The sequence below is a fragment of the Micropterus salmoides genome, unplaced genomic scaffold (assembly GCF_014851395.1).
Source record: "Micropterus salmoides isolate LMB-PRFRI ecotype aquatic unplaced genomic scaffold, ASM1485139v1 Ms_hic_scaffold_19, whole genome shotgun sequence".
Taxonomy (NCBI): domain Eukaryota; kingdom Metazoa; phylum Chordata; class Actinopteri; order Centrarchiformes; family Centrarchidae; genus Micropterus; species Micropterus salmoides.
In genome coordinates, this window is record NW_024041039.1 from 13,081,051 (window position 1) to 13,108,607 (window position 27,557).

Genomic DNA, 27,557 nt, shown 5'->3' on the forward strand with positions numbered 1-27,557 from the left:
ACCTACTTCTATTGAATCGTACTTACATGTGATGGGTATCTGCAAAGCAGAGACTGTTGAAGCACCTGGCTCACTGCAATTTTCATAAACACTAACAGTGAGCTTGCATGAACTATATGGATCGGTAGCCTGGCTACAGGCTGATAAAGTCAGGGAGTGCACCTATTTTTTTTTTTGTTTCTGTTATTTTACCAGTGTTGGGAGTCGACCCAGAGTCTTCTGTGCTGCCAAGGAGTAGAGTGGTGACCTGGCTGAGGTGTGTATCTGTTGACTGGATTGAGGTTGTAGTACTGTTCTTCTAATCCAGAGTGAGAACACCTGACATCCATATCTTGATGAAGGTCTGTGGATATAGTTTAAACGTTCTAATGTGACAGCACACAGAGTAACAAGGCAGAAAATGCCTAAAAAAGACACTGCCCAGAGAGAAATATATAGCTCAATTATAATTTTTTTTACATAATAAAAATTCAACTAACAGTGGTGGAAAGTAATTAAGCGTTTACTGTATAATTATACTGTATAATTTTAATTTCAAGTTTTACATACAACACATTTATGAAAATATCTAAGACATTGTTATAGATTAAAATACCCACTGAACATCAATTAGTTGGGTGTGCTGCAAGCAATCGCAGCCTATGTTATTAACATTAAAGTGCTGCTGACAGGTTTTTGCATCAGAAACAATAATACAAGTCTATATAAGAAAACAATCCTGAGGTACTTTTAATACTGTATACATTTTGCAGATAACAATGTTTTTGCAAAGATGTATTGCTACTTTTACTCAAGTAAAAAATCTGAATACTTTTGCTTATGCTCACACCTTCTTACTTACTTACTTTAATCAATAAGACTACATTTTGCCCCTTTCAGTGAAAAAATGAATTAAAAGAAATGTCCTTACCATAGTTCTGCATGTAGGGGTAAGGAGGTAGAAAGGGACTGTAGTGCTGCCACTCGTCATCGGATCTTAGCGGTAAAGGAGGCTCAAGGTGGTCCTCATCACTCTGAAGCTGAAATATGTATTCATCTTCCCGTCTGAATATAAAAAAAACATTATTTTATCCTACATAAATCGTCAAGCAAATCCAAATGATACCCTGTTCTTTAATTGATTACTTAACCAATTTCATCACCTAGTTGTGTCTCTTTTTGTAGGCTCTGTTGCTTCACACTGGTTTAGTCCACAGTCCCAACAAGAGCACTCTCCTCTCGTGTCACCAACTCTGTGCTGCATGAGCTCTTTATGCTGTGCAGCAGCAGCAAGCTGACTCCTAAACCCTTGGTTCGGTTGTGCAACTCTACATAGGCTTTTTTGGCAGAAATAATCTGCATCCATGCAACCAGTTGGTATGAATCTATCATGATGTGGATTAGCATGAAATATTTGGTTTACTGTGACTTCAGGGCTAAAAAGTTGAAGGGATTTCAACTTCACTGACTTATTTGTAGAAGAAAACACTTTCAGTTCTGGTACTTTTTCAGATTTCTCCATCTTAACCAGGTTACTTCGGCAAAGCCTGTAGTCCTGCAAGTAACGGACAGCAGAACAAAATGTTATTTTAACTATACTACTAGTAATCATACTTCCAAGAATTGATTTTTATTCTAATCTATAACAGATAAATATCTGACATTTTTCATGCACAATTTAAGTGCATTTCATGTAATCAGTGAATATACACAGTAGCTACATACCACATGAAAACATATTCTTTCATTAAATGTCTTTTGTACATACCAGACCAAGAGGACTTAAAAGGAAGAGTAACAGTGAGCTACCAGTTCTCTGCTGGATTCTTTACACTTCTGTTGGTGCAGAGGCGTGTGTGTTACAGACTGCTATATGCAAATTCTTCACTTCTTCAGCTGCGTCCAATCAGAACCAAGAATGTAGTGCTTGTCTTGCTCAGCCAGCTTAGCAGATTGTCAAGGAAAGATTAGTTTAGGAGGATAACATTCTCATTCTTGGAATTTACTGTTCAAAAAAAATTTTTCTAAATGATTTTTACGAAAGGATATTATTTAATTATAGTAGAGTAACACTGAAAAGGGTGCTACATTACATTATAGCAATGCTCTTCAAGAGGCTATATACACATACAATTCCACAAGTAATCTTAAATTCACTGTTGTAGTCAGAACAGAAATTCCATACAATTAAAAAGCTCAAATCTTGATCAAAAAAAGAACACAAATTAAACAGGTATTAAATTAAAGATTGCTCCACTATCCTATAAGCAGTTCATTGCTCAGTAATAGGCGGGTGACACCTACTAACTGTTTTGCATATATTCTCAGCTCAGTCATGTTGTCTTTGTCAGCCTGAGGAAAAAAACTTCTTTAGCTTTAAAAGCAGTTATTGACAAGTGTTTCCACGGGTTAAGACCACAGGACGATGGCAAGATTGTTTATTTGAAAACCAGTTGTGTACAAGTAACAGACAGAGACAATAAATAATGCAGAGACCAAAAACATTTTCTGTATATCTACAGAATTAGGGTCAAAAAGTGATACAAAACCTAGTTTTTGCTCACATTTCCACCCATGAAAAGCAACTTAAATACATACAGAAATGGTGTATTGTCCTGGAGCTCATCTTCTCGCCCATAGAGAGAAGTCTGACACTACAGATTTCCCTGGAAAACTCACATAATTATGCTATCTTGACAACATACAAAACTGGCAAGCCTATGTGGAGTTGCACAAGTGAACCAAGAGTTTAGGAGTCAGCTTGCGCCTGCTGAAATGTTGAGCAAAATAAAACAATGAAATAAACATGTTTGGTCTCATAAACAACATGTTATTTCGAGGTACACATTATAAAGGGACAAACACAGGTACACAGGTCCTTCATTCCTGTCATGTGAGTTTGTCTGTTTGGCTGCTGAAGCGAAAAGACAATGCAGAACAGCCTGCTGCCATACAATAATGCAACATACATTTTAAAATATTGCCAGTATAATAAGCAGTCAGCTGATAAACAGTTGCAGTCGGAGAAGAAATCAGCCTCCTTTTTCAACTACAAAAAGCTGAACTAAAAGTTACTTTAAGCCAATCTCTAAATAATTGGCTGAAGCTGAAATGCAATGAATGCACGTAATGTTAATGCAGACAGCATACAAGTATGGGTGGAAGAGTCCATGATGCACTAAGTTAGTGTTAAAAAGCATGAAGGCATTCCCTTACATTTTAAGAATATTACTAAACATGAAAAGGCAAGAACAGGTGTTATCATACATCTAAGTTCCTTGAGAAGAGAAGAGCAGTATTATTATATTAACCTTGTAAAAAAAGGTCAGTGGACTTCCAGAAAAACGTTCTGAGATACTTCGGTCCACGGTGTCTAACTATTACCATTCCTACAATTGTCAATGTCATGATCTCTTTCCAACTGTGAGGCTCACAAGCTTTTCTACAAGCTGCAAATCTGAAATAACTTTGACCTTGGATTAAAAAAAAAATCCACACATTTCCAAAATATCAAAAGTAATATAAAATGAAACAAAAAAAGAAGAGATAAGTAAACAAGCAATTTATATTTACACTAAATACAAGTTACACAGCACAAGTCATCTCATTCGTCCATGGCAGTCACTTTTAACTCTTCAGTCATCAGTGCCCCCTCCCACCTCCAATACATCCTTTGATTTGATAGTCAGTATGCTATCAGAGCAGCATCTGTCCCCGTTTGTATGAAACACGGAAGTCAAGAAGTCAGTCGATGAGCTTTTAAGATCATTACAGCCACAGGATGAGTGAGAGAATTGGTGGAGTCTGGCTCCCTCTGGTGGAAAAGCCAGTGAAATGACATGAGATGAGGGGCAGCGGTGCTCAAAGATTATCCCCCGGCTGGTACTGAGGCTCAGTGGCAGTGAAGTAGTCCTCCAAAAAGGCCTGCAGGTATTCAAAGGTGGGCCTCTCCTCTGGGTCTTTCTTCCAGCACTGCACCATCAGCTCATGCAGGGACGTGGGACAGTCCTGAGGGCACGGCATCCGGTAGCCTCGCTCTACCTGCTCCAGGACCTCGCGGTTGTTCATGCCTGGAGGGAGGAATGTGGAAAAATGAATTAACTCTCTCCTTCACGAGCTCTTTCAGTTTAAAATAAATGTATTGGAGGTTCACAGAAGCAATGTCAAGAAATGCTGAATGCAGGAACTCAAAATTAGAGTGAATACAGAAATAAGACTAAAAATGCTGTTTAAAGCACTAAAAGCTAGTAAGTGGACGTTTTTGTTAACATACTGTATACTGTTCCAAAACCTTGAGAATTACCTTCCATGCTTAATAATAGAATGGACATAAAATTTACTCAAATTAGAGGTAATTAGAGTCTGACTAATACTTGAGTTCTGATGCAGATACTGATATCAATATTTGAGTTTAAAAGATCTGATGACAATACCATTCTGATGCAAACATTTTCACTATAGCCAATCCTCCTCTAATTCAGTGATGCTCTCTATAGAGGTGACCACTTTGTTAGCTTTCTACACAGCCACAGCCCAACCTCTCAGATAATTTCACTTATGTTGCCAGATAAGAGCTCTTCTCAGGATTGTGTGGGTGTGTGCGTACCGTGCTTGACTGATATTATTCTTTTTTAGAAAGTAGAGTTTAGTGAACTCATGTATTTTCCAACATATTTCCACCAAGCTTCCACCTAGCTAGAGTTTTAATCAGCCAGAGTAATTGAAAAACCTGCGAGGGTGTGTAGGGCATTTAGCTGTAGTTTGAATCACTGATTTTAGAAGGTGCCTAAAACAGTACAACAAGTATATGAAAACACTACTTGTATACAGCAATACAATTATCAATAGTCCACTCATGCCATTTCTGTATCTGAATTAGTTTGAAAAAATTTAGCTTTTATTTTAATTTTAATATGTATGGCAGATAAACAGGAACACAGCATACATAAGGTAATGTAAGGTAATGCACAATGTAATGTAATGTTGCTCTTTTTTAAGCACACAGAACCACAGCTAGTGTCTCACCTCGCACACACTGCATTAATTCAACACAAGCAATCATCTGGAATTGAGAAGTGATCACATAATCCACAAAGCTGAACACTCTCACCTGGATAGGGCACTCTGCCCTTGGTCACTAGCTCTGTCAGCAGGATGCCAAAAGACCACACATCTGACTTGATGGTGAATTTCCCGTAGAGAGCAGCCTCGGGAGCAGTCCACTTAATTGGAAACTTTGCACCTAGAAGAAATTCAGGTATGTAATTTTTAATTTTTGTAAAATTCTCTGCTGCGGCGACACGCATATACAGTGGGTACGGAAAGTATTCAGACCCCTTTAAATTTTTCACTCTTTGTTTCATTGCAGCCATTTTCCAAAAATCAAAAAAGTTCATTTTATTTCTCAGTAATGTACACTCAGCACCCCATCTTGACAGAAAAAAACAGAAATGTAGAAATTTTTGCAAATTTATTAAAAAAGAAAAACTGAAATATCACATGGTCATAAGTATTCAGACCCTTTGCCGTGACACTCTATTTCTTCTGATCATCCTTGAGATGGTTCTACACCTTCATTTGAGTCCAGCTGTGTTTGATTATACTGATTGGACTTGATTAGGAAAGCCACACACCTGTCTATATAAGACCTTACAGCTCACAGTGCATGTCAGAGCAAATGAGAATCATGAGGTCAAAGGAACTGCCTGAAGAGCTCAGAGACAGAATTGTGGCAAGGCACAGATCTGGCCAAGGTTACAAAAAAATTTCTGCTGCACTTAAGGTTCCTAAGAGCACAGCGGCCTCCATAATCCTCAAATGGAAGACGTTTGGGACGACCAGAACCCTTCCTAGAGCTGGCCGTCCGGCCAAACTGAGCTATCGGGGGAGAAGAGCCTTGGTGAGAGAGGTAAAGAAGAACCCAAAGGTCACTGTGGCTGAGCTCCAGAGATGCAGTCGGGAGAAGGGAGAAAGTTGTAGTAAGTCAACCATCACTGCAGCAATCCACCAGTCGGGGCTTTATGGCAGAGTGGCCCGACGGAAGCCTCTCCTCAGTGCAAGACACATGAAAGCCCGCATGGAGTTTGCTAAAAAACACCTGAAGGACTCCAAGATGGTGATAAATAAGATCCTCTGGTCTGATGAGACCAAGATAGAACTTTTTGGCCTTAATTCTAAGCAGTATGTGTGGAGAAAACCAGGCACTGCTCATCACCTGTCCAATACAGTCTCAACAGTGAAGCACGGTGGTGGCAGCATCATGCTGTGGGGGTGTTTTTCAGCTGCAGGGACAGGACGACTGGTTGCAATCGAGGGAAAGAGGAATGCAGCCAAGTACAGGGATATCCTGGACGAAAACCTTTTCCAGAGTGCTCTGGACCTCAGACTGGGCCGAAGGTTTACCTTCCAACAAGACAATGACCCTAAGCACACCGCTAAAATAACGAAGAAGTGGCTTCACAACAACTCCGTGGCTGTTCTTGAATGGCCCAGCCAGAGCCCTGACTTAAACCCAATTGAGCATCTCTGGAGAGACCTGAAAATGGCTGTCGACCAACGTTTACCATCCAACCAGACAGAACTGGAGAGGATCTGCAAGGAGGAATGGCAGAGGATACCCAAATCCAGATGTGAAAAACTTGTTGCTTCTTTCCCAAAACGACTCATGGCTGTATTAGATCAAAAGGGTGCTTCTACTAAATACTGAGCAAAGGGTCTGAATACTTATGACCATGTGATATTTCAGTTTTTCTTTTTTAATAAATTTGCAAAAATTTCTACATTTCTGTTTTTTTCTGTCAAGATGGGGTGCTGAGTGTACATTACTGAGAAATAAAATGAACTTTTTTGATTTTTGGAAAATGGCTGCAATGAAACAAAGAGTGAAAAATTTAAAGGGGTCTGAATACTTTCCGTACCCACTGTATTTATATATACATATACACACACACACACACACACACACACACACATAAACACACACACTGATCAAAAAGTTGATTTATTTCAGTAAAATGTGAAACTTCTATAATGTATACATTCATTCCACACAGACTGATTTCATTTAATTGTGATGATTAAAACTGACAACTAATGAAAATCCCAAATTCAGTATCTCCGAGAATTCGAATATTACTTAAGACCAATACAAAAAAAGGATTTTTAGAAATGTTGGCCAACTGAAAAGTATGAGCATGTACAGCACTCAATACTTGGTTGGGGCCCCTTTTGCCTGAATTACTGCAGCAATGCAGCGTGGCATGGAGTCGATCAGTCTGTGGCACTGCTCAGGTGTTATGAGAGCCCAGACTGCTCTGATAGTGGCCTTCAGCTCTTCTGCATTGTTTGGTCTAGCGTATCGTATCTTCCTCTTCACAATACCCCATAGATTTTCTATAGGGTTAAGGTCAGGTGAGTTTGCTGGCCAATAAAGAACAGGGATACCATGGTCCTTAAACCAGGTACTGGTAGCTTTGGCACTGTGTGCAGGTGCCAAGTCCTGTTGGAAAATGAAATCTGCATCTCCATAAAGTTGGTCAGCAGCAGGAAGCATGAAGTGCTCTAAAACTTCCTGGTAGACGGCTGCGTTGATCTTGGACCTCAGAAAACACAGTGGACCAACACCAGCAGATGACATGCAATCCCAAACCATCACTAACTGTGGAAACTTTACACTGGACTTCAAGCAACATGGATTCTGTGACTCTCATCTCTTCCTCCAGACTCTGGGACCTTGATTTCCTAAGGAAATGCAAAATTTACTTTCATCAGAGAACATAACTTTGGACCACTCAGCAGCAGTCCAGTCCTTTTTGTCATTAGCCCAGGCGAGACGCTTCTGACGCTATGTCTTGTTCAAGAGTGGCTTGACACAAGGAATGCGACAGCTGAAACCCATGTCTTGCATACGTCTGTGCGTGGTGGTTCTTGAAGCACTGACTCCAGCTGTAGTCCACTCTTTGTAAATCTCCCCCACATTTTTGAATGGGTTTTGTTTCACAATCCTCTCCAGGTTGCGGTTATCCCTATTGCTTGTACACTTTTTTCTACCACATCTTTTCCTTCCCTTCGCCTTTCTATTAAAGTGCTTGGACACAGAGCTCTGTGAACAGCCAGCCTCTTTAGCAATGACCTTTTGTGTCTTGCCCTCCTTGTGCAAGGTGTCAATGGTCGTCTTCTGGACAGCTGTCAAGTCAGCAGTCTTCCCCATGATTGTGTAGCCTACAGAACTAGACTGAGAGACCATTTAAAGGCCTTTGCAGGTGTTTTGAGTTAATTAGCTGATTAGAGTGTGGCACCAGGTTTCTTCAATATTGAACCTTTTCACAATATTCTAATTTTCTGAGATACTGATTTTGGGGTTTTCATTAGTTGTCAGTTATAATCATCAAAATTAAAAGGAATGAACACTTGAAATATATCAGTCTGTGTGGAATGAATGTATACATTATACAAGTTTCACCTTTTGAATGGAATTACTGAAATAAATCAACTTTTTGATGATATTCTAATTATGTGACCAGCATCTGTATATCTATCTATCTATAGATATTTCACTGTTGCAATTCCTGCAGAAGGAGTAAGTAGGTCAGTCTCCTCCTCTGTCTCGATGTTGTTCCCCTTCATCTGTGATTTCATTAGTTCAGAGACATGAGGACATGATAACATCCCACCAGGGGAAAAAAACGGAACAATTCCATTATCTCTCTACATCTCAGTAAACGTTTGAATCGCCAACAAATGAGTGACTGAACATGTTGACAGAGTGACTAACAGTCTGGAAGTTCTCCTGGTGTAGTTCACGTCTGCCAACAAAATCAGGGGAGAACAATGTTTGAATGATTAAGGGTGGGGCCGAGATACACAGTGACAGATGGATTTTTGTGTATAACATGCTGTGTCATAAATCCTGCACTGTGCCCTTGTATAAATGTGATATTGTGTTGTCTTTGTGCCATGTTGTAACCACATGTGTTTCTGTTTTCCACTGCTGTCAACAAGACAAATTCCAGCTCGTTTACTGTACTTATTTTGAAAAGTAGTGTGTGTGTGTTTGTGTGTGTCTGTTAGTAAAATGGGTCTTGGAATTGACTAAATGGAACAAGTCGCCTGCCAGCCCGCCAACTTTTTCCTGCAATGCTGTGGTGGACTAGGAGAATACTACAGAAACATTAAAGTCACACAGATATGTACACAACAGAGATGGGGACTTGAGTTAGAGACTCGGACTCGAGTGCGACTTCAGTCGCACACACAGTGACTTCAGACTGGACTTGAGACTCGTCCTCAAAAGACTTCAGACTCGACTCGGACTCGAGGCGCGGGACTCGTGAACAATGTTTATTTTTAGGAAACGTCTGAGGGGCTTGCCATTCCCTCCCTCCATTACCTATAACCTGCCTACGTAACACATAATATCTGCTGTGTGCGGCCGCACGTGAGAGAGCACAACAAACACCGGCAGCTGCGGTGCCATTTATCATAAACTTTGGCTTTAAAACTTCATACAAAAAGACCCAAACAAAGAAGCGCCGAACACCGCAGGGTGTGTTGACTTACAGTAGTTTAAGCTGTCCTTGATTACATTGCACATTATAGTTGTGCTCTGTGAAAAACAGGTTACAGTTTATTGTTTTGAGAGTCTGCAGGGTGTGTTGACTTACAGTAGTATATAAGCTGTCATTAACTGCATTGCACATTACATGGTTGTGCTCTGTAAGTTAAAAACATGTTACAGCTTTATTGTTGACCATGTAACTTTACAGTATTATTTAGTTAACTTTACACTGGGTTTGAAACTCAACGGGGTTTGTTGTCTTACAGTAGTTTATAAGCTGTCATTAATTGTAGACGCATTGTACATTAGGCTACATGGTTGTGCTCTGTAAGTTAAAAACAAGTTTATTGTTGATTATGCAACGTCACAGTTTTATTGACTTACAGTATTTAATAAGCTGTCATGAATCGCATTGCACATTACATGGTTGTGCTCTGTAAATGAAAAACAGGTTAACAGTATTCCTTATAGCTATGAATTTTTATTAGCAACCTGGATTGAACGCAGCAGGAGATACAACATTTCCAATAACCACGAGAGACTTGAGACTTGACTCGGACTCTAGCTCAGAGACTTGAGACTTGGACTCTAGCTGAAAGACTTGTGAGCATCTCTGGTACACAAGTCACAAGTTCATTTCCAATCCAACATAGTCTTGTAAAAAAGATTTTCCAGAATGGGATCAATAAATTCAAAGTGTGCTTTAAACTGTAGCTGTAAACTGTTAGCCTAGTTCTAATGTACTGTAAGTGCTTATAAGTGGAAATGTACACATTACTAAATTAAAACACTACTAATCATGACAAATAATTAAAATGCTGTTTTATAGTATCAGACATAATGACCAAATAACACAATTTATAAGCATTAGATTAGCAATAGCGTAATCAAATTTTCACAGTCTGCAGTCTGCAAACAGCAAATATAATGTTGCCATGGATTCTGTAACTTACACTGTGGGTTTAACTTATGCCCTGATTTTTTTAGCCTATAGAATATTTGTTTACAATTTAGCAAATTAGTACCATTACAAGAATGCCAAATTAGCTATTGGCAATTCTTGTCACTGGATTACTTTTATAATGACAAAAACTTTAAGGCAAGCTAGGGAGTTATAAGGAGCATCTTTGTTTTCTATGATTTTATAGACATTTATTCGCAATGGACATCAGAGAAAATTATTAAGGACTGGCAATTAAGTTTTACATTGTTTGGCCTTCTGAAAAGTTATGTTACACTTTGTGATGCTATAGTGACTTCCTGTTTACATAATTGATTGAACCATGCTACAGATGTTTCCTATAATCTATTTAAACATTCCATAAGTTTTGATTCTGCAACCCTATTTAGTAAATCACAAGTTTGAAACTAGCAAGAAGTTGCATAAAAATCTTACGCAAGGATTTTACACAAAAACTGATGGATTTACGAAAAGCTGGTGCAACCCAAGACAGTAGACCTACCTTGTCTTGCTGTGTATTCATTGTCCTCAATAAGCCTGGCCAGACCAAAGTCGGCAATCTTACACACCAGACTTTCTCCGACTAAGATGTTGGCAGAGCGCAGGTCTCGGTGGATGTAGTTCATCCTCTCAATATATGCCATGCCGGCTGCCACCTGGGAAATGAAGATTTTTTCTTCCAGTGAACATAACATCACTGACCAGCTTCAAGGTGATTAAATCTGTGCTAAGTTAAATTTTTGCATACATTTACAGCCTTTTTTGAGCATTAGCTGCAGTAGAGAGGAGCATCTCTTAACTAAATGGCCATAGATGTGCCATATTTGCAAATAACTCAGGTATGATTACTTATCGATGCACAGCGATGAATCCCAGCTTCAGAATATAATACAAACTGCAGCAATTGAGTACTCCAACCTTAATGCTAAAATCACTGACTTTTAAACCATTTGGTCTTAGTATAAAGCAATTACAGGCCAGCCAGACTGGTAAGTAAGTGCTACATACAATTTACATGTGCACTTATATAAGTTCAGACTTTTCAAATACTGCACTTTCGCCTAATGAAACGCTGGCCTAACATCAAGATGGAAATGGCTGTAAATGTAAATTGCCAGGAGATGATTGAAGTGAATTAAGCTCTTAGAAAAAAAATATCTTTCCGAGTTGTCTGGAAACAAGTCCACAGTGTTTTTCAGCAACATACCTGAGCAGCCATGTCCACCAGATTTGGCAGTTTGAGGCCTCGTCCTTCTCCATCTTTAAGGAATTCAAGCAAACTCCCTAAAAACACAGACGAAAAATTAGTTAGGATTTGTTGTCCCATGTTGTCTTCAGCTGCCAGATCTGAATTCTTTCTGGGATTCCTGCCACATGTTATACTTGGCTCAAATTTGTATTTGTTAGTTATTGCTCCGGTAACTGAGGATCTCTGTGTGTGTGGTTTTTTGTTTGTTTGTTTGTTTTTAAACAAAATCACTTCTATAGAACCTCAAATTGTGTTTGTATCACTGTAATAAAAATTGTGTTTGTTACATTATAGTAATGTGGACATGCAATGGAGCGACATGCCATGAAGTAAAAGATATACTGTACTGTCCATGCACATGCAAAAATGATGTACACCCTGTGGGTGCAGAAATGCATGTATGCAATATTCATTGTGTCTATTTAAGTGTCAGTTTAAAACAGCACCTACCTTTGCACATGTACTCAGTGACGATATAGATGGGTTCTTCAGACACCACAGCGTAGAGCTGCACCAGCTTGTCGTGTCGGAGCTTTTTCATGATCTGAGCCTCCTCCAGGAAGGACTCGGGTGACATGGTCCCGGGCTTTAGAGTCTTGACCGCCACCTTAGTGGTGCCATTCCACGTGCCTGATAAAAACATTTAAAAAGAGGTTGTTTAAGGGAAATTTTCCAGAGATTAGTGACTGGCATTTCAGCAAGATTTTAGTTTCAAAGGGAGAAAAATATGGTGCCTAGTCTGACAAAATTAAATGTGAAACGTATGGAAGGACATAAAAGTAATGTAAAATGTGTGACAGAAATCTACTGAAGTTATCAGGTACCTTGAGATTGTTATTGCCTGTGCTAGTTTAAATTAAATGTAGAGCAGATAACTGGCAACAAACAGTGGCTGGAGGTTGCTCAAGTATAAAACTTAGCTTAGTGTGGTGTAAAGGGTAACTATCACAAAAATATAGTAATATAATTAAATCTATAAAAATAACATTGTTAATGACATAGAAAAATAAAGGGTGACTATTACCCTGGTGTATCCAAATTTCAAAACTTACTCAACTAAATTTTAAAGTCATTGTCCACATTGTTGTTCTCCCTGCATACAGAATCCATCTAACGTTGAGTAAAATATTGCTTGACAAGTTTTCAGGACATGAATTTAGTTTCGAGCTACACTAAAGAGTTGCTTCCAGTTGAAAACTGTGTTAAAAAACCATCTACTCTAGGTTTGACTTAATACATGTTTGTGTTACCAACAACATGTTCAGATCTCAGTAAATCAGACACACATGGAACATTTCACTACCCAATGTGGGACAAATTAAGTTTTACTGAACTCAACTGAACAAAAACGTGTCTGAACAGGGACCTAACTAAACACGACAAATGCCATATATAACAAGTGGTCTGAAGGCCCTTTCAGATGAATACAATTGTAAATCTTATTCCAGTAAAATGGACACTGAGATTATGCAGAGAAGTATCCAGCAAATTATATCACTAAATGAAATCACTGACAGCAAACACTCCTCCCTGTGGGTAAGTTAAAATGGCTGTTAGTTTTGAATGATCTAACCCATACACTATGTTTTTTAACACATTTAACACTGCTTACAGCTGTCCAATTCTTCATTTCTGCCATAAGAGTACGCCAAAAAGATACATACCCATCCAGACCTCTCCAAACTGGCCGTTGCCAAGACGTTTGATGAGTTGCAGCGACTCCCGCGGGATCTCCCACACGTCTTTGGTTTTGACGGACAGGTCAGTCAGACGAGGCATGCCTTTGTGGCACGGCACAATCAGTCGGCAGCAAAGCCCTGCAGCCCTGGCTGGATTAAACATGCAATTTTGATTTAAGAAAGTATTGTACAGACCAAATGACACTGTAATTTTAAGAAGAGGGAGAGCAGACAGTGATCGGTCATGACAGGACACTTTTGTACATCCTCTATAACTGTGGCAGAGTCTCACCAGAGTAGTGCTGCACTAGCTGCTGGAGTGTCTCAAACTGGGCCCTGGTGGTGATGTAGTAGCCTCCACTGTCCAGCTTGCGAATCTTATAGTGTTTGACATGGTCTCCCTTGACGTCATCCCAGTCTTGGATGGAGAGAGAGTAGGCCCCTGGAACAGAGACAACACAACGATAAAGAAGGAAAATGATGGATTCAAGTAGACTTGGAGCAAAATCTCTGGTGAGACCAAGTTGGTTTTCACAAGAGATTACAGGACATGTGGGGGTGCATGCATGTTATGCAAAAGATTTAGGGTAATGAATACAGAGCAAGCCTTAATGACATGAGAAACTGAAAAACAAAGTTGCAATGTTGGTCTCATGAACGGTTTACATGTTTACAACAGTTTATAAAATCATGAGACCAACATTGCAACTTTGTTTTTGCACATTGCACGTTTAACTAAAGTGTTCCTAAATATTTATTTATTCACAAACACTTTGTGTCCCAAAAAAAAATCATTCAACATGCCAGCATGTTTGACGCTGCTCAGTCGGAGTACCTTTGGTTGTTTCGCTCTCACGGATGAGGAAAGTGCCCCTGGCGTTGCCATTGGAGAGAAGTTGCCTCTCTGCATCCTTTCGACCTAATTTACCAAAATACCAGCTGCAGGGGGAAAAAAGAAGGAATAAAAAATATAGACTGTAATATTTGGTTTAACCTCTTAACATTCCTGTACAATCAATGCTAAACGCCTATTCAAGGCATATCCAAAGTAAATTGAATGCAGTTCTTGAACCATTTGGAGTATATGCATGGTTTTGGGCTTCTCTGAAAGCTAACACTCTGGAGTGTCTATCCCAAGTCAGAATGATTGTAAGTACTACTGGAATTGATATTAATATAAGTTTAAACACACTAAAACTAATATATTTTTCATTCTAGCTTGAAAATGCTTGCTAACAAATGCATGCAGACAACTATAGCTGGGACTTATCTAGAAAACACTGTAGGGCCACGGCCTAAAGCCTTACCTAGTCCATATATATATACACACATATACGCACACACAACACACATATACATATATAACAGTTTTACTCACTCCTCAGCTTGGATTGAGTCCACTGGAGCAACGTAATTGCTGGGAATGTAACCTGTTCCACCTGTAGTGAGAGAACGAGCCTCCCACCAGTCTCCCTCGCTGAGGAGACAAGGACAGAGAGAGTTGGAGGATAGAGGTAGGCTGGAATGAATGGAGGCAGATCAACATTCACACATTATGCAGGCACAAATAAACAGTAGTGGATGATGAGATGTAGTGGCTATCTTGTCTCTGAGAGCTCAGTTTAGAGCACATAAAAAAACCTACAAAATTTAAAGCAGTTGTTTACGTTGTAGTACGTGGGCCCCTGAAGTTTCTGTGAATCATCACTGAAATCACATTTAGTCATCTCTTTTTGTAATCAAAAATGATAACTGTTGCTAAATTCGACAAACTGGACAAAACTGGAGAAATATTGTCAACTTTTTGGAAAAATTTAAAAGCAATCTGAGAAAGGAGAATGCATTATGCATTGGAGTGTTGTATTCAGGCTGTCAAACTGACATGAAAATAAAGACAGAAGCTAAAGCAACAATATTAATGATTAACACTGTTCCTGTAAAGCTAGGCAGGTCTCTATTCATTATTATAATCATTAAAAAGCAAAAATAGTAGGGCTTTACGTTACATTCAGTGGTAAGTTGGCTGGCGTTAGCTAACTAAGTAGGAACAATTTACAGCCTACATTTTTGTGGATTAGTTTTAGGTTTTTAGAAAGAGAATAATTTGTACTTCTCCTTTCAACATCTCTGGGTAGCGACTGTAACTATTACTATTACAGTAAGTGCCTCAGGAAAGGAAAGATTTGACCATATCTTGTATAAATACAGCAAAAAAAGCTAGAAAACTACTTCTTTTGCATACGAGTCAATGGAGCGCAGTCATGAAAGTGTCGGACCTCAGTTAGAGCAAGTCTTATACTGTGCTGTGATTGGTCAGCTGCATATTCGGGGCGCAGCTTAGCGAAGGGTCAACTGCTTCAGAATCATTGTAGTCGAATTCAAATTTGTAGTCTAGTAAATGAGGATAACTTTCAAAAAGGTGCAATTCACTCATGACATATCTTATTTCTATGATGCAAACTACAAGAAAGTTACCATTAAAACAAATCTGTCAGACTTTACGTGTAACATACCCTCTCAAACCAGTCTGGTCTATACATTCCTTCCATCTGTGCCCGAGAAACAACATTTCATTCCTAATACAGCATTCAGACGTTCATGACAAAAACAGAGAGGGTGAAAAAACACAACCGCCACCCTTATATGCTGTTGTGCAGATGTTTTCACACTTACGTGCTGTTGAGGATCTGGAACCTCTCCCCCCTTTCTGAAGCTGAGGTCATCCTCTGTCCTGGCTTCATAGTCATAAAGAGCCACAAACAGAGTCACCCCTGCAGGTAAACAAAAAGTGACATGTGGTGGTTAGAGTTAGAAGACGTGAATTTTATAGATATGAAGGATTATGATGGGATTTTCACTGTGGTTTTATTGTTGGATTTGTTCATCTGTCTAACACATGGGCAGAATGACTACCCTCTTAATTTTTTTCTTGCATCCGATCTGCTGCTTCATTTTTAGAAACATCAAATTCTCACAATTTATGATGTTAATGTTTTCCATACGCACACTTTCATACAATTTAGACAGAGATGCTTTCCAGTCTTATTTTCAAACTGATTCACTGATTCACTCAATCAGATGTCATCAAACCTTCATCCATCCAAACATTTCACTAGCAGAGATAATTGAGGTCCTCAATTTGGTCAAAATCTTCTCTCACTCTCCTATAGAGCATTCCTATTTTGTAATTTATAATATCTAATATTCCATAACTTGTGTCTGTGACACTGTGAATAATTGTTTTACATTATACAATCTTTAAGCTTTTTCCAGTCCGGCGTATTAAATAAATATTGTTAATGTTATTTCAAAGCTGCACTCATCATTTCTTTTTTAATAACAATGCATTAAATGACTTTCAGGGTCTTTGAGCTCACTGGTTGGAGTTTATAGTCTACACATTTAATGTTTTGTGTTACTCTCGCCGCTCTTGCAAGTGTTGTTTTCGGCCGCAGCAGGCAGCTGTTTTCAGCGGAGAAGCTCAACACCAAATGGTGAACATGCAAAGTTAGCGACTACCTGGTGAAAGTGGAGTATTTAGCAGCTCAAGAACCACATATTTGCCTTAGGAGTTGGAGAATATTGGACTGACATTTGTCAGGTATCCTGTATCTGCTGGATGTGTAAATTAGTAACTGTTTGCTAAGATGTTTTTTAGGCTAATAACATGTCAATGTTCTGTTTTTAACTTCTTGCGCTCTCCCCAATGGGCCAAAAAACAAGCCATCTCTAGGAATGGTGGTGAGGCCATTCACATTTATCTGATGCGATTTGGAACGGCCCTGGAGTCCCTGTATCTCTTAATAAGCCTTAAACTGTAAAATTATTTCATTTTCTGATTTGATCTGAATCGTTCCCAGACAGTCGGTGCTGTGACCCCCGAAGCACACCTTACAATGACCAAATTATGTCATCATGGGGGGGTCTGATAAGTGTTTTTTTTTTTTTAACTCAAGTCATCTCTGTACAATCTCAGATATGAATATTAGCTTCGGCACAATGTCTGATCTTTACAGTCGTCAGATGTGCCTCACAAGACTACTGTCGGCGATAATTTGTGTTCCATTAACTTTCAGCCATCTTCTGCAGAAACATGGATTTATCACAGCACCACATTATCAGCACACAAAAAAAGAAGAACCACATAAAAAAGTCGAAAAATGATATCTGAAATTCCTACCTTGGAGTAAATTTGCGATCATCCCATATGACTGAAGTGAAGACTAGCTACTGAGACAGTTACTGTGTAGTGGTCAGTTAACTGGACATTAGCCTCTTAATTGAATATTGGATGAGGGGCAGACAGTCAGTGGTCCTCAGAGAAGTTTACAGCTTTACAACTTTAATTGCTCTGTTTGTAATTTGACCCCCATTTAGTGACAGCAACATACTTCAAAATTGTCCCTTTACAATGTCACCCTTTCTTAAAAGAACAGGTAAACATTTTAGGAAATGCACTCGCTTTCTTGCGGAGATATAGATTTACATTTACTCATTTAGCAGACAATTTTATCCAAAGTGACTTACATTTCAGATGATGAGAAGACTGATACCACTCATATCTCTGTGATGTATTTATTAAGTTACAGCCAGCAGTGGTTAGTTTAGCTTGGCATAAAGACAGGAAACAGGGGGAAACAGCTAGCTTCGCTAACCGGCTGCTGGCTGTAACTTTATAGTTGTATTTATTGTACAGATGGGAGAATGGTAACGATCTTTTCATCTACCACCAAGTGCATCTGTAGCATAGCAGCAGCTTTAGTCAGATGCATTCAGGCATGGTATTAAGTGTAGGTCACCCACAATATGGCAGGTGTAAAATGTAAGAAGAGGCAATAACGCTAAATAAGTGTACGTGTTTGGCATGTAAAAAAGATAACAAATTACAAAATGTAATTTTTTAAAACAGCTACAGGGTTCAAAAACCTGGCCCAACCCTATTGTTTACTAAACAGCTGCTTTCTGTTCAAACCATCTTACATGCATTTACAGACTTGTTTAAAAGAGCTTCTTCAACATTACCTGTTCCGCCCCGTGACCGAAGCGTCCCAGACTGCGAGGACGTGTGGACTCCTCCAAACACGGTCACCCCCTGTGTGGCGCCGGTGTGGAAGTTGTTGTAGTTGGGGATGGTGGTGACCCCGAAGCTGGGGTAGTGCTGCGGCGTGGGGTCGGACCCATAGCGGTACCCCGAGTTGTGTGAGAGGCTGGTCTCCCGGTCATCAGTGAGTTTTGCTGCTTCTTTATCCTTACATTGGACACAGCCCATTCTCTACTTTCTGTGGGTGGAGAGAGAAAGAGACAGAGATGAAATTAGTATGTAGCTCAAAAGCCGTCTCCATTGGGGAAATTATGATTCAATATTCCATTATTTCAGAGTTTCCTCTGAGAGTTACAGAGAGCCTTGTGAAAAATATTTCAATTAGGCTGAAATTAAAAACGACACTATAAACTCCATTACTAATTATACAGAGGAACATAATGTGACAGAGCTGCGGTGTACGGCTAATGTGATCACTGTTGTGAATATGTGTTCATGTTGGTATTGACGTGAGACACTTCATGCTAAGAATATCCAGTTTAACAGCACTACTTACCATGGTTTACTTTTCCATCTTATTGCACAGCCACACTTGTGAGAAGAATTTACACACAGCTATTGCATTTACAAGTTGGCATGAACTTTATTTCTGTTTTCTTTACGAGGAGCCACACACCCATCTATAGATTCACAGCATCAAATTAAATGTGTAAAAGAGACCCTTAGCAGCAAACCACTCCCTGGCTCTACACCGAGTCTCATGAGGGGGGACTGATGGAGCATTTGGCCTCACTAAAGCAAAGCTAAACCAGTTTCTGTAATGACAGAGATAATCTGCTTTGCCAATTAAAAAGAACCTTACCATCTTAAGAGACCCAGTTAAACTAACGCATATTTCAGGCTCACTGTGTCCCCCCACCCACCCTTTAAGCCCTAGAAGCTCATGAAGCCAGTACAGCACAGCTAGTAAGAGACCGCTGACAGCACCATTCTTTCATCAGCTTTAGCGGCCAGCTGACTTCTGAGACAGCTAATTGAAAACACACTTGTTTACAGTCTCTGTGGATGGAGAGAGGTGGTGCTAGGGGCAAACGCCAGGGCTGCAGCACACGGAGGAAGGGAAGCTATCGCACGACTTGACCTCAGCTAAAGATTCAGATCCACATTAAACAGTACAATTGGTAGACTCTGATTTGTGCCTCTGTCAAGACTAATTCAATGTAACAAGCAGAAAGATCACTTTATGAACAATTTTTTGACGATCTGGACAAAACATTAGGTCAGGGTAAGTGAAACTAATAAATATAAAAATAACCAGCTGCATCACGCATCTAAAAAGGATTTTGAGGGCAACAATTTCAGCTCTGAGCTGAAACACTTATTTTGTTGACCATGAATTAATCATTAAGTCATTTTTAAGTTTCGTTGATTCCAGCTAATCAAATGTTTCTGGTGTTATTAGTCTTTATGATGGTAAACTGAATATATTTCAGTTTTGGATTATTGGTCAGACAAAACAAGACATTTCAAGATGTCACCATGGGCTCTAGGAACTAGTGCTGGGTGTTTGCAGCCCCAAATGAGCTGGAATCAGAGGCATGTCCTGGACGACACTGGAGCTTAATTGTTACAAGGAAAGCTACAGAGTATATGACCAGATTCCTTCAGGCCTGTTTTACATTTACTAGCAAGAAACCCAACATCAAAAAAAATTTTACAGATGTGTCACACTGCGAGTACTGCAACAGGGTAACTGCAACAGGGTACAGGCAAAGTTAAGTTCAGCATGTAGATGAAGACCAGTGGAAAATAAAAACTCCATAATGCTTTTGTTATTATGGAAACATTTGTTTGCCTTAGTCTTAACTATTCTGTTCCCATATTTGTCTTCACTGTCAACAATAAATAATCAATAATAATAAAATACCGTAAAAAGTACAAATCTCTACTGTGTCACCTGCAGCCCACAGCTACATGAAAGTATCGAATACATGCCAATCAAATTCCAGCATTCAGGTTGTGTACACAGTATTTTCAATTTCTTCAGTCCTATACAGTCATGGCCAAAAGTGTTGGCACCCCTGAAATCTTTCCAGAAAATCAAGTATTTCTCACAGAAAAGTATTGCATTAACACATGTTTATTCCTCTTGTGTGTATTGGAACAAAACAAAAAAAAGAAGGAAAAAAAGCAAATTGGATATACTTGCACAAAAAACCCCAAAAATGGGCTGAACAAAATTATTGGCACCCTTTCAAAATTGTGGACAAATAAGATTGTTTCAAGCATGTGATGCCTCCTTTAAACTCACTTGGGGCAAGTAACAGGTGTGGGCAATATAAAAATCATACCTGAAAGCAGATAAAAAGGAGAAAAAAGTTGACTTAGTCTGTGCATTGTGTGTCTGTGTTTACCACACTAAGCATGGACAACAGAAAGAGGAGAAGAGAACTGTCTGAGGACTTGAGAACCAAAATGGTGGAAAAATATCAACAATCTCAAGGTTACAAGTCCATCTCCAGAGATCTATATGTTCCTTTGTCCACAGTGCGCAGCATTATCAAGAAGTTTGCAACCCATGGCACTGTAGCTAATCTCCCTGGACGTGGACGGAAGAGAAAAACTGAGGAAAGGTTGCAACACAGGATAGTCCGGATGGTGGATAAGCAGCCACAAACAAGTTCCAAAGAAATTCAAGCTGTCCTGCTAGCTCAGGGTGCATCAGTGTCAGCACAAACTATCTGTCGACATTTGAATGAAATGAAACGCTATGGCAGGAGACCCAGGAGGACCCCACTGCTGACACAGAGACACAAAAAAGCAAGACTACAGTTTGCCAAAATGTACTTGAGTAAGCCAAAATCCTTCTGGGAAAACGTCTTGTGGACGGATGAGACCAAGATAGAGCTTTTTGGTAAAGCACATCATTCTACTGTTTACCGAAAACGGAATGAGGCCTACAAAGAAAAGAACACAGTACCTACAGTCAAATATAGTGGAGGTTCAAAGATGTTTTGCTGGTTGTTTCATGATGCCTTGACTTTGTGCAAGGCATCATGAAATCTGAGGATTACCAAAGGATTTTGGGTCGCAATGTAGGGCCCAGTGTCAAAAAGCTGGGTTTGCATCCGAGATCGTGGGTCTTCCAGCAGGACAATGACCCCAAACATACTTCAAAAAGCACTTAGAAATGGATGGCAACAAAGCGCTGGAGAGTTCTAAAGAGGCCAGCAATGAGTCCAGATCTAAATCCCATTGAACACCAGTGGAGAGATCTTAAAATTGCTGTTGGGAAAAGGCGCCCTTCCAATATGAGAGACCTGGAGCAGTTTGCAAAGCTTATTGATGGTTATAGGAAGCGATTGATTTCAGTTATTTTTTCCAAAGGGTGTGCAACCAAATATTAAGTTATGGGTGCCAATAATTTTGTCCAGCCCATTTTTGGAGTTTTGTGTGCAATTATGTCCACTTTGCTTTTTTCCTTCTTTTTTTTGTTTTGTTCCAATACACACAAGGGGAATAAATATGTGTATAGCAAAACATGTGTTAATGCAATACTTTTCTGTGAGAAATACTTGATTTTCTGGAATAATTTCAGGGGTGCCAACACTTTTGGCCATGACTGCATTTGCTCCACATTCTTAACCGAGAAACATTTCGACTGCAGAGAGAAGGACATCATTGTGATTCATTACTGCCAATAAAACCCCATTAAATACCCAGAAAGAAACAAGCCCAGCGGTAGCATTACAGTATAAGCCCAGACCAAAGCTGAGACCACATACTGACATACAAGGAGGAGGAGGACTGCGGATTCTTTGGTAATCCTAAAAATAACAAATAATCTTCCATGCCACTGATATCTACATCTACTATCTTCAGGTATTTGCAGCACCCCTCTCTAGGTATAGCAGGTATGTTTAAAGTTTAAAAAAAACAAAAACATAAAACACATGTTTAGCCTACAGGGGAAATGCAAGCCTCTCCAAAAACATCAGAAATAAGTAAGTGAGGTGTATTTACTATTATAATATTGATACTTTGTGGATTTATCAATTAGATGATAAATTGTCAACAGATGTAGTAGAAGTAAAAATGGTTAACTGCTACCAGTTCAACACATGTTGCTGTTTTTTTGCATTTTTTTCTTAGTTGTTTAGACAAAACAAGCAATTTAGAGACATTAGTGGTGCTCTGGGATACTGCGGCATTTACACTATTTTCTGACATTTTATGGACAATTTATAGACTGAACAATTAATCTGGAAAAAATGAATCTGCTACTACAATCAACCACACAATCAAAGTTATGTGAATGCTTTAAAAACTGGTAGTGCTAAATCAAACACTATATATACAAGCTTCTTGTTTGATGAAAAGACGTACACAAATCTTTGGTGGAGAATTGCACAAGCATGGAAATATTAACTGAACTGAGTGGGATAACGCAGGTAAAGTCTGTGTTCTGGTGGATTTTCTCTTTAACTGCAGCGATTGAAATAGCACTGCATCCACTCCTGGAGGGATCAGAGTAAATGAGGGGAGATCTCACATCGTCGTGCTGCCTGTGGGGATTATGAAAATCTTCCTGCTCTTGAAATAAAAAAAGGCCAGGGAGCTACTATGGCTTTAACATATCTGTAACCATTCTGTGGCACAGAAACTAGGACATATTTTATTGCTTACATACATGTGTTCCCTATTTGGTACTGTTTTTTTGGCGCGGTGGTCGCTTAGTAAATATTTGCATATAAATCACATCTGTGTGCACTTTGTGTTGTGACTGAAGTTGCTGAATGAGTTCTATAAAAACGCTGGACATAAGAAACAGTCAATGATATTGATCAAGTTTGGCTCAAGCACATTCGACAGCAACAGGCAGATTTATCACATTTTCACAATAATATAATAGGAGTTTCACAAACCTTCATCACTGGCTTTCAGATCTAAGGGACAACTAGTCTGTGTTGTTTTATTTTATTTAATTACATGCATGAATCGACAACGTGGATCCCATCAAAATGTCAAGACAAAGCCCTGTAATGTAATACTTTTAGGTGCTGTATGTTTCAGGGACACATACATACTAAACTCCTCTATGCCCGACCTGTGGCACAACTTCCCCCCCAGAAAAGCAGATGATGGCATCGTAGCCTCTGGGCTTGTTCCCTTCTGTGGCACAGCCTATGGTATCGCATGACCACCTCAGCCTGCGAGAACACTCATCACGCTATTTTCAGACCCTTACCTCAGAGAGGACCACACTGAGGAAGGACCACTGGGGACGGGATCGTAGCTACGTAGTGTGCTTCAACAGTTAATAGCAAAAGGCAGAGACAAGGACATGGAGGGAGGACTTGACTTTCACAGAAAAGCACAGACAGGCTGGGGTATCATATTAAAACTCCTCTCATCTTGATTGGCTCAAGATGCTGTCTGAAATCTGAAGATGAAGAAGATGTCTGGTCCAAATCTGTTGAATATAGCATTTGACAACGAGATTCCATCACATCAGGAAGTGAAGAGAAATGAAAACGCCAGTATTATCTGAACAGAAAGTAACAGGATAGGGTTAGTGCTACCACATCAGGCACAGCAGCTGGGCTCGACTGGAAATTAATTTCCCAAAATGATGACCTTTATTTTGATGCTGTACAGGCACAAGTGTTAATCATCTATAATAACACATAGAGCCGGGAGCCATAATGAGATACTCTGCCATTTATAGTAAAGCTGCAAGATCAATATACTAAATTAAAAGGACAGACATGTCTGGGTCACTCAGTGTAACTGATGGATTCAATAGAAGACAGTCAACCAGGCTTGAGAAATATGTGTGCGGCCTGAACAAAATGTTCATGTGGACTGAAATAATCAAGAGCACACTTGTGTTTGCAGGTTCTCAGATGTGAGGATTTGCTGCTTTTCTTCTTTTTTATATCATTGAAAATTAAATAACTTTGGGGTTTGGACTGCTGGTTGTACAAAACAAGACATTTGAAGATGCCATGATGGACGTTTTTATATTTTTCTGACATTTCTAAAGACTAAAGGATTCATCTGTTAATTTAAAATGCAATCTGCAGTTTAATTGATAATGAAAATAATTTTCAAGATTAATCAAACAATCTTTCTGTCTATTAAATATCATAAAATAGTTCAAAAATGGCCATTATAATTTCACAGAAGTAATGATAAAGAAAAACAGCAAATCCTAACATTTAAGAAGCTGCAAACCAGGGATTTTTTTTCAATTTCAGATTTTTAACTGATTATCCAAATAGTTCAACTGCTAACAAGCTGACCTGATGCTATTTCTATTAGTTTTAGTTAAAGTGCTTTAAACCTTTGAAATCTGACTTACAAACTTTGCTTAACCGGTCATTACATCTAAGAGTACATTAATTATTAACTTGCAAATCTCTCCACTATACAATTATTTTGATTCAACAAACACAGTAACAAAATAGCTCTGTTAGATTTGAAGAGTGGGGGTCCCTTTACACTCAGATCATTGACATGGCACAAAACAAAGTCAAACGTCCCACATCCCTCCTACTGTAGACGCACTTGAGACGACCTTATTCAACTCCAAAATACAACTTTCTATTCATTCATCAAAGAAGTGACCTAAAAGAGGATAATTTTCAGTTGTGTAATTGTGTGCCATTTGAATGCACATGAAACTTGCTCCTGTGTTAACTAGATTTGGTACAACTCTGACAATCTCCTCCTTATGGTTGCCATTCTCTGAATAGTTACAATATTTTGCTTGTGTTGGACAACTGAGTTCATTCAGTGTATCAACAACAAGACAATGGCCACATTTCACTCTGCTACAAGATTATCAGCACAATGAAAAGCAGTGTTAAGGCTTTCAAAGCATTCTTGACGTACTGAATGAGCCAGTTGTAAAACCCACAGCTGAGCTCCATACAGTATGTGGGTTTAAGCCTAACTGTGGTGTCACAATGTTCACAGTTGAGTATGTTCAGTCATGTTGTTAAATCACTGAGCCCATTGTAGATGTCCATTCAGTCAGTGAGATTTGTGCCTAGCAGATGAATATTTTCCAAATGGGAGAAGAGGGCAAATTAGAAAAACATTAACTTTTTTTCCACAAACAGGAGCAGATTCTTGGTGCTTATGCCTGTAAGTCTGCACTGGGGGCTTTAAACGGTTCTTTCCAAATCCTGCGCCAATGGAGGGCAATGGACAATGTAAGAACCCACTGGAAATAATGATGTGGTGGATGTGCAGTGATGGAGGATGGAAGTTTTCTGGTAGAATAACACTTGGGTTGATAGAAAGTGCACGAGCCTTGTGAGTGCTGTATGAAGGGGCTGCTACGATTAATAGATTAGATCATCAAAAACAATTAGTTGGAAACTACTGAGAGAATTGTTATGCCATTTTTAAGCTTATGCCATTCCAAATTTATCTGGTGTCAGTTTCTTCATGCTGCTGTTATCAGTTTTATATCATTAGAAACTGAATATCTTTGGGTTTAGTTTGATCAATAGTCCAAAACATAAAAAAATATTAAGTTCTCTAATATTTATTAAGAAAGGACAAAGCAGCAAATCATCACATATGAAAAGCTGAAACCATCAAAAGTTTGGCATTTAATCAATTATCAAAATAGTTGCTGTATGTGTTCTATTTGCTGACTGACATAAAAAGAGGCAAACTAGGCTACTAGATATGATGAACACATTTTGCTTTAACCAAAGAAATCCATTAACCCCTTGAACCTAAAATCCTATAGTAGCAGCTTGTGTGCCAGTAAAGGCTCAACTGTATTTGCACAGAGAGCCTGGGGGACATGTACTTGGTCCATGAACCATAATATGCAACTGCTTTCATTCACATACATCACGCACGCCAACTGTGTAGCCTACTTACTCATGGACCAATGACAGGCTGAATACTCAGCTTCTGGGAGCTGAGTGCATATTTGTAAAACCAACACACAACTATTGAATAACTTATTGCACATGGATATACAACTGAGGCTTTAGCTCCCAGATAAACACACTTTATCATCCCTGGTGTTTGCCTACAAGATGGATGGCTGCATCTCCAGACACATCAGATAACCCGATTAGGAGAGCTTTAATTGGATATTTAACAGCGTGGCAATGCAATTAGCTTGAAGCATTTGACAGTTATTTGGGGTGAATCAATAAGAGGCTGTCTGCAGGCCATTTTGGCGTTTATTTTGTGTGTGAATGTGTGAATGGCCTCAGTGGTCAGCTCTGCTCTGCAGCGCATCCATCCCTGCTGCTGCAAGAGCCTCCTCTCCACAATCTCAGCCCTGCAAAACATCAGCCACAATTACGAGACCACCACCACTCTTTCTGTTTTGTACCCTTCTGAGGGCAAAGGTATAGACGCACCCATCTGCAGAATGAGAGAAGTGAATCCTGGCTGGATTTCATGCGACCCACAATGTGTTATTTATCCCCTCAGTTCTCCCGAGATGAATTCATCTCGCAGTCCACAGCGCAAAAATAGGGGACAAGGCGGGTGGACCAATTGAAATTCAACGCAGGACAGAAAAAGCGTGCTTACCGCAGACGAATCAGACTAATCCATCGGAGTTTCCAGAGGCACTTTCGTTGGGGGAAACCGCCGATATTTTTCTACTCTCTGTTAGTGTTTTTTTCTTCGCACTGAGAGAGAATAGCGGTGGGATAGGCTACAAGTCCCTGCCGATTCCGGAGCTCCTGTCGCCGCCGTGCGTACAGACGATGACGACAGCGACCAGTGTCATCAAGCTCACAACAACATATACAGCGTCTGGTTACTCATGTCAAAATAAAGCTGTATAATAGGACGTGTCATTTGAAAGTGTTAACAAGAATAAAGCGTATTTTTACCAAACAAAAATTAATCTAATGTTTTGAACCCGCGTATACGATAGTAATTCCACAAATTCTGTATTAGTAAGATTATGTCAAGCTCGCCCAAGGCATGATTTCCAAATGACTACCTTTTGTGCTTTTATTTTGAAGTGCAAATGCTATTCTGTTTCCGGTTGATCTGTGTATGGCTTGACGCAGCTGTGATTGTGCACTGCTGATGCGGAT

General features: G+C 39.4%; 1 protein-coding gene across 1 annotated transcript; it reads right to left on the minus strand.

Annotated features, from left to right (window-relative positions):
* Window positions 1-2,388: 2,388 nt before the first annotated feature.
* On the minus strand, window positions 2,389-27,204 carry LOC119910684 (tyrosine-protein kinase fyna-like). The gene is given in 13 exon segments (XM_038729408.1): window positions 2,389-4,049; window positions 5,090-5,221; window positions 10,999-11,152; window positions 11,704-11,780; window positions 12,196-12,375; window positions 13,410-13,574; window positions 13,717-13,866; window positions 14,260-14,363; window positions 14,803-14,901; window positions 16,098-16,126; window positions 16,128-16,195; window positions 18,447-18,703; window positions 27,040-27,204. Coding segments are annotated over 12 exon segments (1,614 nt in total). The 5' UTR covers window positions 18,694-18,703; window positions 27,040-27,204; the 3' UTR covers window positions 2,389-3,840.
* Between the last annotated feature and the right edge of the window lie 353 nt (window positions 27,205-27,557).